The 13,535-nt window shown below is 55.8% G+C and overlaps 1 protein-coding gene across 1 annotated transcript in view; it reads right to left on the bottom strand.

The window, feature by feature from the left end:
* Positions 1-13,239, bottom strand: part of NIBAN2 (niban apoptosis regulator 2) — a 93,925-nt gene extending 80,686 nt beyond the window's left edge. Inside the window, exon 1 of the mRNA XM_065418989.1 lies at positions 13,185-13,239. Coding sequence (XP_065275061.1) covers positions 13,185-13,239 — 55 coding nt within the window. The remainder of the gene's footprint in view (positions 1-13,184) is intronic.
* Positions 13,240-13,535: the final 296 nt, after the last annotated feature.

The following is a 13,535-nucleotide window of genomic DNA, read 5'->3' as shown; positions in this document are numbered from 1 at the left end:
TAGGCCCTGGTGCTTACGAGTCTCTGACACACACTTTTCTATCCACAGGCCTCAGGTTCAAGCACCTCACTGTAGTGGAGTCTAAGATAGATTTCTCTTTCCTGCCCGGAGCCTTCTGCCCACACCTTGGATCTAATGGCCTCCAGCCAGCGCAAATCCAGGGCATACTGCAGGTTACATGCATACACTACCTTTTAGCCTTTCCTCTAAGCACTGTCTAAAATCCATGCCCACAGACAGAGAGGGGAGGTAGCTGGCCTCAGAATTTGACCCATCGGGACGTTTTGCCAATTGATCACCCCTGGGGCAGAGTACAGAGAGCCCAGGGAGGAGCTGCGGGAAGCAGTTCTCCCCCCAGACATGCCTGTTTACCAAGCGGCCAAACAACAAGAGGGCGTGAAGATGAGAGACTCCAGCACTCAGGGAACAAGGCGTTGGAGACAGAGCCTCACAGGCTGGGGGAGACGCTAGCCCCAGCCAATCCAAAGGCAGGGCACCCCCCTTCGTTAGTAGGTGGGGAGCCTCCGGCACTCCAAGGGCGTATGCACATGCAGCTCACAGAATTCCCATGCAAAGGGTAAAGGGGCTGAGAGCTTCCAAACCTGGGTATCTCCATTCGCTCAGGAGGGGCTTGAACACTTGTCTGCACTAGCCCGCTCCCTACTGCTGATCCACCGCTACTGCTGCACCAGCGCTGGTATAAAATAGGAGCAGGTGCTCACAACACCACGTTGTCGAACCTCTATGCAAGGTCGGATGACACCCGAGCCCCGTCTGCATGACTGCTTCTACCTCTGCTCGAGCCATGGTGCCCAGAGGGCTGAAGACAGACTCGCGGCTGCAGCTGCATGCAAAGGGCACGGGATGCCCCCGGGGAGGGGAGAAGAGAGACATGGGGCAGAAACAGTCACCGCTTCTCTACCACACAGCGGGCCAGGTCCCGGCACTTCCAACACATCCCCTCGCCGAGCAGCTCAAAGGGCTCCAGCCGCGTCAAACTGATCGACAGCTACAGAGCCTGGCAAGGAGTCAGCATCCCAGCACAGAGGGCCACCGAACCAGATCGCATCAAACAAGCTTCTAGTGCCTCCAGTCTTGGCTGATGGACACACAAGCAGGAGGGTAACTGGGGTCCCAGCAGCCAGCACCCTGCAGTGGAACTGGTGCGCCGTAGGGCCCGGGAAACTCATTCCCTACCCTGAGAAGAGCAGCGGGTGGCACAGCAAAAACGTCTCCCGGGGAGAAGGCCGTTTCCACCACACAAGCCAATAAGACAAGTTTCAGGAGTCAAGGGGCCCCTTCCCAAGCAAGATGGAGGTAGAACTGCCCAAATGTATGCTGGGAGGCCCCGGGATCACCACAGTGGGGGAAGGAGAAGTCAGATGACGATAACGATCTTCGGACACGACCCCAGCCCTTCTGCCAGCTGAACCTGGAACATCTCTGGGACCCAAAGTGCCCAGGAGCACACCTGGGCTTGACTGGTGCAGGGAGCAGCGTCTAGACTCCAGCAGCTGGGTGCTGGGAGGAAGCGAGACAGGGAAAGCAAACACCGCTTTATTCCACGCCCTGCGGGCAAGAAACCCCTCTGACCTCTCCCCGTCACGCACCCAGGTGGTAGGAAGCTTAGAGCTCCAACGTATTCCCATAAGCACAGAAACAGGTGACCAGTCAGTTGCCCTGCCCTCCCCGAGAGAGAGAGAGTCCTCTCTATTCCCCCACCCTCACACACACTGCTCCAGTTGGTGCCAGAAGCACCACGCTACCACAAGGAAAGGCTGATTGTGGGATTTCCAGCCTGGACCTGAGCCCTCGGCCACCCCAATTTCACAGACCCGGGCAGTACATTAAGCGAAGAGTACTGCTTCTATAGCACTTTCCTCCCAGGATTCCAGGCTGGTTTAAAGATGTGTGAGCATGTGTCATTCCTTGCTTAACCCACACCCCCACATGGTGAAACTGAGGCACAAAGAGGAGCAAAGTGACATGCCCAAGGCCACAGCCAGTCAGTGGCAGAATTGGGAATAAGTGAGCCCTGTGCAACATCCCTAAGACCATGCTGCCGCCCTACGTATTCCAACCACAAGCTTTCAGTTCCTTACCTAAAGCAACCCTCCTCCAATTTGCCCGTCAGTATCATATTACCCATCCTTTTAAAGAACATGGACCTTAAGGTGCACAGGCTGCGTTCTTACGAGCGACTCAGCGCAGCAGCTAGAAGGCATGTGCCCAGAGGATTTCTCCTCCAACCTTGTGACGTGGAGGAAATCACCATCTTTCGATCCTCTTCACTAATCTATGGGGCTTGGACACAGACGCCGCAGGCAGTTGGTGCAGTTTGGGGATGGCGGTATTGGAATGCAGTGGAGGAAGAGGCAGCGGCGGCTCCAGGCACCAGCGCTCCAAGCACGTGCCTTCGGCAGCCTGCCTGCGGGAGGTCCGCTGGTCCCGCGGCTTCGGCGGCGGGTACTGCCGAAGGCAGCCTGCCTGCCGTGCTTGGGGTGGCAAAAAAGCTAGAGCCGCCCCTGGGAAGAGTGCTGTCACCTGAACCAGGCCCCTGCATCCACCATGCAGTGCTCTGAACCCCCCTGCACAAGGCCCACCAGTGACCCACCCACATTTCTCCAAGGCAGGTGCAAGAGGGATTAGAAGCTCCCAATGAAAGATTGAGTGGCTACCTAGGATCAGCCTGGGGCCAATGAGAGAACTGGGAGCAAAGCAAGCAGGCACATGAAGTCTTGTATCTCCTTGTCTACACTAGAAATAGTAAAAGCTGTCTTGCAGCAACAATGCTTCTACACAGGAGCCGCAGCTGGGAGGGCAAGTGTAGACAGGGCTTCGGCTAACACATCCGCTAACCCTGATCAGAACCGTCAAGTCAGGGGGTAAAAACCCCACCTGCTTCTTTGTCCTCCCACCGCAGCCAGCACTGCTTGGGCTGTGGGATCACGAGGGCAACCTCTTGCCTTGACTCTAAACATCCCAGGTAGATAAAGCCCAAGAGACAAGCTGTGTGCTAGTGAGACGGGGGCAGGAGAGCTCCAGTACGGACATGCCCACGGGACATGTCCCTCTGTGACTTTCCCCACTGGACATGGTTTGTTAGGACTCCATACAAGGGCCTGGTTCTCGAGCTCCAGAGGTTTGTGCCGTCAGCACTGGAAGTCCCCAGTTCAATCCCCAGCCTTAGCCAAGTTGGCATCATACACACACCACCTGCAACAGACCTCCTCCCCCCCCCCACCCCCCCCCCCCCACACACACACAAGTTTAACAGATTCCCCACACCCATACACCAGCCGTTTAGAACGGGAGCTACTAAACCGATGAGCTCTTTGCAACAGAAGCTATGGTTTAGAGCAGTGGTTCTCAACCTATTTACCACTGTGGACCGCACACGCAATGCTCTGTGTGTTTTGTGGGCTGCATCCACAGAATATCTATACTGCTTGTATGGCCCTGAGCATGTCACATGGGCCGCAGCTGGGCGCCGATGGGGCCGCAAGCGGCTCCCGGGTTGAGACAGAGTGGGTAATCTCCCCTGCTAGAGCTTTAAACAAACCCAGCCCCAACCATCGTGGAGGGCGGCTCAGGGTGGGGAGGGTTCCTGCAGGGAGACGGCTTCCCTGCTTTGTTTCGGCTGCAGATGGCAGGGCCAGTGCCAAGAGGGGATTGTAAAAAGCCGGAGGAGGAAATGCAGCAGGATGGAACTCGGGGGGTGGGGGAGGAGGGAAAAGTTACATTTTTTGACCATTTTTAGAAGTTTCCCAACTTCTGCCTAGTCAGGAGAGACCAGAGAGGTGTGAGGAGCAGGAACTCCAAGAGCCCGCTTTAAAATGGACCGGGAGGAAGGTGCTGGGATACAAGAGAGGAAGTGAAATCGGGTGAGAGGGAGGCACCTTGGGTCCCAAGAGAGACTCCCTTATTAGAAATTAGGAGAGAGAGAAAGTGGGTGTGTGTCACAGTCACCAATGCCTAGGACAAGACAGCAGCCACATTGTTTTTCCCTGCTGTCCCCAAACTCATTGTTCCTATAGTGCAGGTCTGAGCTCTCCAAGCACCTTGCTAACAATTAACGCCTCCAAAACAGACGTAAGGAAGGGCTGGGTTGCCCCCATTTTACAGGTGGAGAAAGTGAGGCACAGAGACTTGCCCCACTCCTTTTCCCTCGGCCCCATCCCCAAGGACCCTGCCCTGGAGTCCCAGCAGCCACTCCAGTCACTGGAGGGTGACTCGACGGGCTTTCTTAGCGGTCACTATCTCAGCCCTGCTGCTCCATCCTCCCATTACCAACCCTCCCCCCATCCCCCTCCAGCCATTGTTCCCGGTCTCACAGGGGACCCTCGACCACCAGTTAGTGGAGGGGGAGGTTCATCGTCTTAGCAGTCGACACAGCCGTAAACCTGTAGCAACATGCACCTTCCATCCAGAAGAGACACCGGACCAGCCCGCTCTCCCTCACCACACCCCTGCCATGGACAAGAAAGCACCTCCAGCAATTCCCTCCACACCGCCCACATGGGGCAGCCTGGGGAGAAGTGGGAGACCCTCCTTCTGCAGGGCTTGGGAGGAGAGACAACTCAGCACCCCTGCTGAGCTGGTCTCAACAGGCCCCTCTCGCTGCGACGCGGGGGGTGGGAGGAAGAGGTCGCTGCATTGAACAAGCCTGTTTATGTGCAGTCCCGCCACGCCCCCTTTATCAGCCCCTTACCACTCGCTTCAGTGCTCTTGCTCCACAGCTTGTTGTGTCCCTGGCACCACAGTCTACTGGAGGGGGAAGTCAAAAGACCTGGGTTCTGACACTGCCTCCCTGCAGGAGAGCAACCGAGTTTCCCCCTCTCTGAGACAAGGAGGATAATCCTACCCTGCTTCAGGAAGCGCACAGAGATCTAAGAACAAGAGCACCCAAGGGCATTAACCAGCTCTCCCCACAACCTCCTGTGGTCACGTGTAAATGCCCAGTGTGGACGTGCGATGGCACGGGTGCACCAAATCCCCAATGTGCACCGATGCACTGGGGGTTCTGTGCCTGCAATCCGGGACTGGGAAGGCCACGTTTCCAAGTGAAAGCCCAGGATGGTTGCAGCTTGGCATTGGTGAGGTGCAGCACAGGAAGGTCTGAGCAGCTGGGAAGGAGAGATTTGAAGTGCCCACTTCCCCTGCTCCCCACTTCCACTGGCAGGCTTCTATCGCTGGTCCCTTCCCCAGAAGCCAGCTGTCCCTTGTGCGCTGACACAAGCCAGTGCTCACGTCAGGTACGGGCACTGGGCTGAGGCAGTACGAGCCACCCGTCTGCAGCCACCGATCTGCCCATTGACTCGCCTCTTGTAGCACGGCTCAGGTTGACTCCTTGCACATAGCAGGGACTGGTGCTGTGTGGCTCACTCGGGAGGCTCAGGTGTCCGCACGCAAAGGCCTGGGAGGCTGGGGGCCAGCCTGCAGGTAGCCTCACTAATTCAGCTGACTGGCTGCTCCGATAGGTGGCCAGTCTGCAAGGGTTTGGAAAAAAACAAAACACTGAAAGAAAGAGACCCCAGGACAGATCCTGCAGCAGGGCCATTCTTAGGTTCCAGGGACACACGCTCACTGACCCACAGGCTGGGCTCAAGCAGCTTCCTCAAGGTCTCAGACTGCGGACTCAACCCCAGATCTCTGGGTGTTTACCCAAGAGTCATAGAAAGGTGGCACACATGTAACAGCCAGATCCTGACTCTCAGTCCCCTGCCCCCTTCCACAAGCATCTATTAGAGGTTCACCCCAGGCACCATTGCCAGGGTGAAATGGCTTTCCCCTGACCACTGCGAGATCCCAGCTCACACTCTGGGTCCACAGCTGGGGCTCATCTTCACTGAATGCTCTAGACCAGCGTTTCTCAAACTGGGGGTCCCAACCCAAAAGGGGGTCACAAGGCTATTGTAGAGGGATTGCGAGAGTAGTGGCTGCGGGCCAGGCACCCAGCTCGGAAGGCAGCGCCGCTGCAAGCAGCAGCGCAGAAGTAAGGGTAGCAATACCAAGCCATGCCACCCTTACTTCTGCGCTGCTGCTGGTGGGAGGTACGTCAGGTACCGGGCAGCACCGCCGCCAGCAGCAGCACAGAAATAAGGGTGGCCACAGTATGGGGTGGAGTCGTCACTTTGGGGGCACGTCATCACAGCCTGAAATGTTCTGAAAGGGGGTTCCAGCAAAAAAAAAAAAAAAAAAAAAAAAAAAAAAAAAAAAAGTTTAAGAACCCCTGTGTAGCCCCTGCTCTGTGGAGCTCGCCCTTGCAGCTGGTAGTCCCGGTCCTTGGAGTGCACTTGCTGGAATGTGTCTTGGTGTCTGATTAAGGGGGTGGAATCTTTGGGGGTAGCTGGGGCCAGGCCCATCAATGGCTCAGGACCAGGAGTTTGAATCTGAGCTGGTGTTTGCTGGCAGGCCCGTGGGTGGGATGCTTGCTGGAGCTTGTGTTGTTCAGGCAGGCATGGCACGGTGTCCACAAGCTGGACCTCTCCCAGACCACGCTCTGCTTCTCCATCGATGAAGCACCACCAAGACAGCTGAGCTGCTCTGGGATGATGCAGATCATGAAATTCAGGGCAAAACACCCGAGAGCCAGAGTCCAGGCCCACTTCAGAATTGTACTGGGACGCTCCAGAGAGACTGGCAGCTTCGAAGCGGCTGATGCCCGATGAGGGTGGCTCCTCGGCTGCCTTGCGCAGGCTTCATGAGCTGCCCCACCAAGCAGCCATCCAGTGGACTCCCACCCCAGCCAGGGCTGAGCTCCCATTTGGGACATGGGCCGTGTGTTCAGCCCGTTTGAAAATCCCAGTCTTGGGCACTACGACCCACTCCAGACTCCTGCTCGGAAACCTCACCAGAGATGCCACAAAACAAGGATTTAAAAACAGAGACAGTCTTTGCCCCGCCTGCCAATGCGGACTTTATTGTTATGCCAATGCCACTTTAATAGGCTGGTGACTTTCCTTTGTCTACAGAGAAACCCCTCTCCCCCCCCCCGTCCAGCTCTCAACCAAGCGCAACTGGGCGTTTGTGGTACAGCTGGCATCGGCTCTGCTGCCCCACTGAAAGCCCTGCCCCCTGGAAGCTGGCAAGCCAGGAAAGGCCAAAGCAGAACCACTAATTGCAAACAGGCTTCCTCCTGGGACTTTCACAGAATGAGACGAGAAAAGAGAAGCTTTAACTCTAGAGAGAATGAGCAGTTGTGTGCAGGGCTGGTCTCTGCCGTAGGACCCGGCAGAGCCTGGGACAGGGGAGAAGTGTGCTGCAGAATGACAGGGGAGGGATTTTTCCCCGTGGGATGGAGGAAGAAGAGAGAGGCACCTCCAGCCAATATTCTCCCTCTCTCCACCCTCTGAACTATGCCAGGAAGATTTTGCCCTCCAATCTGTTGTGTTTATCCCCTCGGCCGTTGCTAAGGGACTCCAACCCCCTCCGTTGCAGGAGGTTTGGCCTCTGTGTGCTCAGAGGGACTCTGTGAGGGCTCATTTTACACAACCAGAAAGTCTCTAGCGCTGTGGCGTGTGAAAGGAACGGCAGTCCCGGGAGAGAGTGGGACCCGCTGTCTGTAAGGGGAACAGCTGACGGTTTGACGGGGCCTTGAACCGAGCACTGGCACAGCCAGCCAAGGGGTAGAGGGTTGGACACCGAACTCAGGGTCTGGGCACAGGCCTGGGAGCCAGACCCTCCCGGGCAGGAGGGGAACTTTAGCTGCACATGCTGGAATAGGCTCAGCCAGTCAGGGAACGGAACTGAAGCCACATGACTGGTCGCACCCATCAAGCAGCTGATACTTGCAGGGAACAGTTTGCAATCCCTGGAAGACAAAGTTATTCCCCATGGCACAGCAGAGGACACTCCGGTTGGCTGATTTTCATGGCAGGAGCAGAAAGAGGCTAAGATTAGTCAAGCAAGTTAGTGGTAGCTAATTATTCACTGAGCTCCAAGGCGAGCCAGGGCCCCTTGGGAAAGGAAGAAGTGTATTAATTCAATTTTTACTGTTAGGACCAGCTGAAACCTCCCCCAGGGCGTCTCCCGAGGAGTCAGATTTCGGTGTTTGTCCGACGTGGTCTGGGCTCCCCCTCCAAAAATTTTGCCTTGGCTCGAGACCGCCACTAAGGCCGGGTCCACGCTAGGATTCATCCGTAAGTACAGCTGCACCGTTGCACAGTGTTTGCGTAGACGTGACTGGCCCCACTGAAACGAATCCGGTTAACCTGGTGCAAGCAGAGTCTGCACTGGGAGATGCAGTGTAGACGAAGCCTCTGGTGTCTCCTTTTCACTCCCTTCCCCCTCTATATAGGTGTGCACGCCCACACCCACCATTCGAGGGAGAGCAAAGGCTCTGGGCTGGGCTTGCTCAGGCACGAAGGAAGCTCAGGCAGGAATGAGTTCCAAATGAAAAACAAACCGTGCCAGGCTGCACCTCCCCGAGCTCGGGGGAGGCGCTTGGCTCACAGCTGCAATAACTAAGGCCTTTTATGCCAGGCGCCTCCTGGAAACTAACCCCAAAACCTCCCTGAAAATAGGCCAGGCGGCTGTTTTATTTTGGAAGGACGGGAGGCGTGGCGGCAGGGGATGGGTGACTCCGCTAGAAAAGCTTCCCAGAGCAACCCGTGAGCTCACGCCACAGGGAACGTCCTTGCGCTGTCCAGGACGTCGCGGAGTGGATGGGGAGAAGGCCCACCCAGCTTCGTAATGCATTCGGTGCCATCGCCTCTCGACGGGAGCGACCGGCCCTGCTTCCGAATCAGCCGAGTGAACCAGACGCAGGGCAGGGTGCCCACGCTCGCCGGCCCAGCTACCGCAAACCGTGCTCCCTCCAGCCATTGCCGGATCAGTGCAAAACGGATCCCGAACCAGGGGACCAGTCACCCCCTCCAGACCCTGGTCTTCCCCCCACGTCCCAACTTTTCATAGGTCTGTATGCTCCATGAGGTCTTCCACTTTTCTTCCCCCGCCCTCCCCAGACGTTGGAGACGGATGTCAGGAAAGCAAACTCCTCCCTACCCACAGAATTTTTCTGAAATGACACCCGTCCCTAACCCTGCAGATCCCAGCACAGGTCTCCTAAGGCTGGGGGATGGGGGTGCACAAGCCTTAGGGAGCACCTGCTATTCTAAACGCCATGGGCACGGCATGGCACGTTGCTTGCCTTTTTAACATAACAAATAAAAAAGCTCTAGATTGCATCCAGGAGCACAGGGGTCCGGTGGACAGAGCCGTGCTTAGACCAGGACCTGCTTGAGCAAGTCACTTCACCGCTCTGTGCCTCTCATGGTCTGTCCCAGCTGTTTAGAAGCTCTGGGGCAGGGAGTGTGTTGTGTTTCTACAGTGCGTAACACAGTGGGGCGGCTAGGTGCTACCGTGCCGTAGGGGGCCAGGCATGCCAGCACTGGCTGAGCTCGTGAGGCCCTATGCGCCACTCAACAACAGATGTTGTACACCGCGTCTGATCAGTGCCCAGATTTCGGGGAACGTGCTCGGTGTCAATGGGCAAAATTGGAAAAACACGGAAAGAGGGTAATGGAGGGCACACGGGGGCCCTGCCATCTGTCCAGCAGAGCCACAGCTTCAAGTACCTGTCTGTAGATCAGAGAACGAGTTATCGGCACCCCTTAACTGCTTCCAGCAGAACAAGGGCCCCATCCCATTTCTGCCCATCCTCACAACATTGATCGGCCCAATGGGGGAGGGATAGCTCAGTGGTTTGAGCATTGGCCTACTAAACCCAGGGGTTGTGAGCTCAATCCTTGAGGGGGCCATTTAGGGATCTGGGGCAAAAATCTGTCTGGGGATTGGTCCTACTTTGAGCAGGGGGTTGGACTAGATACCTCCTGAGGTCCCTTCCAACCCCGATAGTCTAGGATTCTAATCCCATTCAGGGTATCTCCCAGGCAGACAGAGAAAGAATGGTGGGGGATGGGGGGCACACAGAGCCCCTGGCCGCACTGAGGTGCGAATGCAGGGCATTGGTATGAGGTGAGATTGAGGGCACTAAGAACCCAAGGGGGTAGATTGAGGGACCCTGGCATGAGGGAACGGCTGGGGGTTGCAGGGAGCCCCTGAAACAGAGGGAGATGGAAGGGCGGCACACAGGGAGGGATGCAAGGAGCCCAGCCAACAGTAGCAACACTGTGTTACCCCTCGTTTAGGAACAGAAGACCCCTAGGCAGGAAGTTACAGATTAGGGGAGCATATTGGGATTGTGGGGAAGGGCCACCTGAATCAGCCGCACCTTCAGTTTGCTCGGGCGCTGCAGTGGCGTGCGTCAGGTTGGGGCCCTGCTGTGCGAGGCACTGCACCAGCAGGCTGTGACAGTCCGTGGGCTGGTGCAGCCTAGGAGACTCCAGAGCTCATCAGGGTGGGAGAGAAGTACCCGGCTAACATCAGCCAAGAGAGGCTGGCTTCACCATGCACACTGAAGTGCCGCTCCCCACCCCACAGACAGAAACGCTGTGACTGTTCTGGCAGTGTTCAGGGCTGGTTTCCCTCTGTGAAACCAGCACTGCTGCACCTGTGGGAGTCAGCTCAGCCGAGTCCCTAGCATTAACACCACCGCCGCCTTCCCGAACGCTGCCTGGAGTAAGGCGGAGAAGCAAAGCGGGGGTAGCTTGTACTCATCACTGGGAAGTTAGTATCCACTACATCTCTGGAGCTTGTGTTCCTTGAGCCATGCTAAAGAGCAGAGGGCAGGAATCTCAGAGCTGGCCTTGGCACTACATTTGATGAGCCGTTTAGATCTCCGAGTGTGCCTACACTGGGGAGAGCTTGGGAATGGCTTATCCTGCACTGGGGCACCTCCATCAGACTTGCAAACGAGGGGGTGCTGGTGGGTTGCAAGACAGCAGAAGATTGTGGCCCATGAACACTCCTGAGGAGCTCATTAATAGAGCATTAAGAAGTAATTGTGGCAGCAATTACTATAGGCTAGGGAGTTTGGGGCCTTTACCCAAGAGACTGGAAATTCTTTGGGTTTTGTTAGTTACTTTGCTCATCTGACAGCAAGTTGCGCCTTCTCTATGTCAGTATAGCCAGTCACGCCCCCACACCACTCCCCAATTTGTGTAGGTCTTTAACACAATAGGGGAAGGTGCAGACTTTAAAGATAAGGAAAAACATGTTTTAAGGCTATTTGCTCAATGCTAGCTAGTACAATGGAGCCTTGATCCTGACTGGGCCTTTAGGCACTACTTAATACAAGTAGTAACTTAGTTAGCAAGAGGACACAGCAGTAGGTTTAGGAGCTAAAACTCATCTTTGAAATTGGAGTACATTTTAACGTAGTGTCCATTTAAAAAAAAGAAAAGGGTGGGGGAAGCCAGATAATTTCCTTTCCTGCAAAGAGACCAGGCTAATAAATAAACCTTACTCACTCCTGGGTTTTAACAATCTACAGTGTCATTTGTTCTATAGGACATTTTAGAAGCGTTGGTTTTAAACCTGACAGTGTCCCTTTAAATGGTGTTTGGCCCACACGAAATCCCATGATTCATGGAGCTGACTAGGAAACGTTACCATACTTTACAGTAAGTGACAAGTCATAATTCCTTTGGCATTCAGCAATGCAACAACATTAGTCATGTTGTGAGCCCCTGATATTAATGCAGCTGCAATATGCTGTTCCTCTGGCATTTTAATTGTAGCTTTGTATGAAGGGCCTACTTCACTGGAAATCGGGGGCAGAGTCATAGTTTTGCTCCAGGGAGTGAGGAGACTAAGGTCTAAAGTTTCCAAGGCATCTTGGTTCTCCAGCGTGAGAAGTTGGTTAGGTTTCAGGCCATCAAAACCGCATCTCCTAGTGCAACCTGATTGGTGAAGTCTGGGGGTCCCAAGCAACGCTGATGATGTTCGGGGGAGTAGCTAAGGGCTTAATAGCGCCTTCAAAAAGCCTCTGAAGTAATTGTAATTGAAGCCCGTGTCAGGAAGGGACAGAGGTCAAGTCCTGCAACTCAGAGGCCCTTGGGAGCTCAGATGCCTGCCTCGTAAATTATGAGATGTCCCAAGCAAAGAGGGCGAAACAGAGGCCAAGTCACAGTGCTCAGTGGCAGAGTGACCCCACTTATAAGGGTCAATCAAGTAACTGCAGGCACCAATTAGCCCCCCCAACCTTCCCCATCCTCAGTGCAGTCAGATGCCATCTCCTTGGACAAAAAAGCGACTGTATAGAAGCCACAATCGCGTGCTTAGAAAAGCTATTCCAGGCAGGACTAATCAGACATCCTGATCCCCAAGTCCAAGAGGAATCTTTAGGCCAAACACGTCAGACTGAGAGACCCACAACATCAAGAGTAAATATAGGGCAATGCAATCAATAGCTGCACTGTCACCGCTCTAGACTCCAACACCCTACGTTTCAGGGGCAGGATGGCCTGGAGCCCTGTCTGAACTAAAAGGCAAACCCATCGCTGGCACTGGTCCAGATCTGCAATCCTATCCGCACAGGCAGAGCCCTGCGCCCACCAGCAGGATCAGGGCCCAATGGGTCCCCCTTGAATCAGTGCTGAACATGGTTTAACAGCTCATGTGGCCAGGACAAAACTTCTCCTCCTCATCCTTAGAGAGAGAGCTCTGTTCCCCTTCCTTCCCCCTGCCCACAGACCCAGCAGAAGCCCCGGCCGGAGAGGGTTGTTCTCCTGAAGCAAATCACCTAGTCCTGCAGCCAACACAAACATCTACCACACAAGACAAGCCTTTCAGGGGGAGGCAGACAGGCGGACCCCTTATTTCCCCATTCCCCGCCCCCCTTAAGAGAGAGGCTGCTCCCAGCTCTGCAAAGGAGGAGAGAGAGACCCAGAGTTGCAACGTGGAACTTAAAAAAAAAAGTTTTAAGGCATTAAAACATGATCCCCTTGTAGGGAGGGAAACGAAACCCAGATTGAGGGGATCCCCCACGGGCTGTGGGGGGTGCTGTTTAGGAGGGGGGGTTCCTCGCCATTATTTAATAAAGGAGTGGGGCAGATCAAAGTTTGGGAACTCTCATAACACAGACATTGTCCCCATCGTGCTAGTTACGGGAGGGGGGGGGGGGGAGAAAGTTTTCCTCCAGCGAGAATCGGCTCCTTTTTTACACACCCCTCCGGAGAGCCAGGGGGGAAAGACGCTGGCAGAGCTGATCCCCCCTTGAAACTGACTCTGGCTCCTAGACCCCGACCAGCCCCAGCCCAGGGGGGGCCACAACCCCTTACCTGAGATATAGTGGCGCCGGCTCTCGTCCAGGTGAGTGGAGATAACATCGCCCATGGCGGACAGGGGCTGGATGCTCGCAGGGGAGATCCCAGCGGGGGGGGGGGGCAGCTCACCCCCCAGGGAGGTTTGCAATTCAAAAGGGGGACTCGGGGGGGGGGGGGGGTCTCCTTCCTCCGGGCCGGGCCGCAGCGGCGGGTCTGCTCCCAGTCCTCGGGCGCTCAGCTCGCGAGCCGCTCCATGGGCAGGAACCAGCCGCTCTCCTCCCAGCCGAGGGAAGCCCTGGGCGGGTCGCAGACACTCCCTGCCTACGTCCAGCCTCCGCCCCGGGAGGGACACACCCTCCGCGCGGC

This window comes from Emys orbicularis, chromosome 18, assembly GCF_028017835.1.
Source record: "Emys orbicularis isolate rEmyOrb1 chromosome 18, rEmyOrb1.hap1, whole genome shotgun sequence".
NCBI lineage: Eukaryota > Metazoa > Chordata > Testudines > Emydidae > Emys > Emys orbicularis.
Note: the sequence above shows the minus strand (reverse complement) of the source record. Positions and strands in the feature narration are given on the sequence as shown.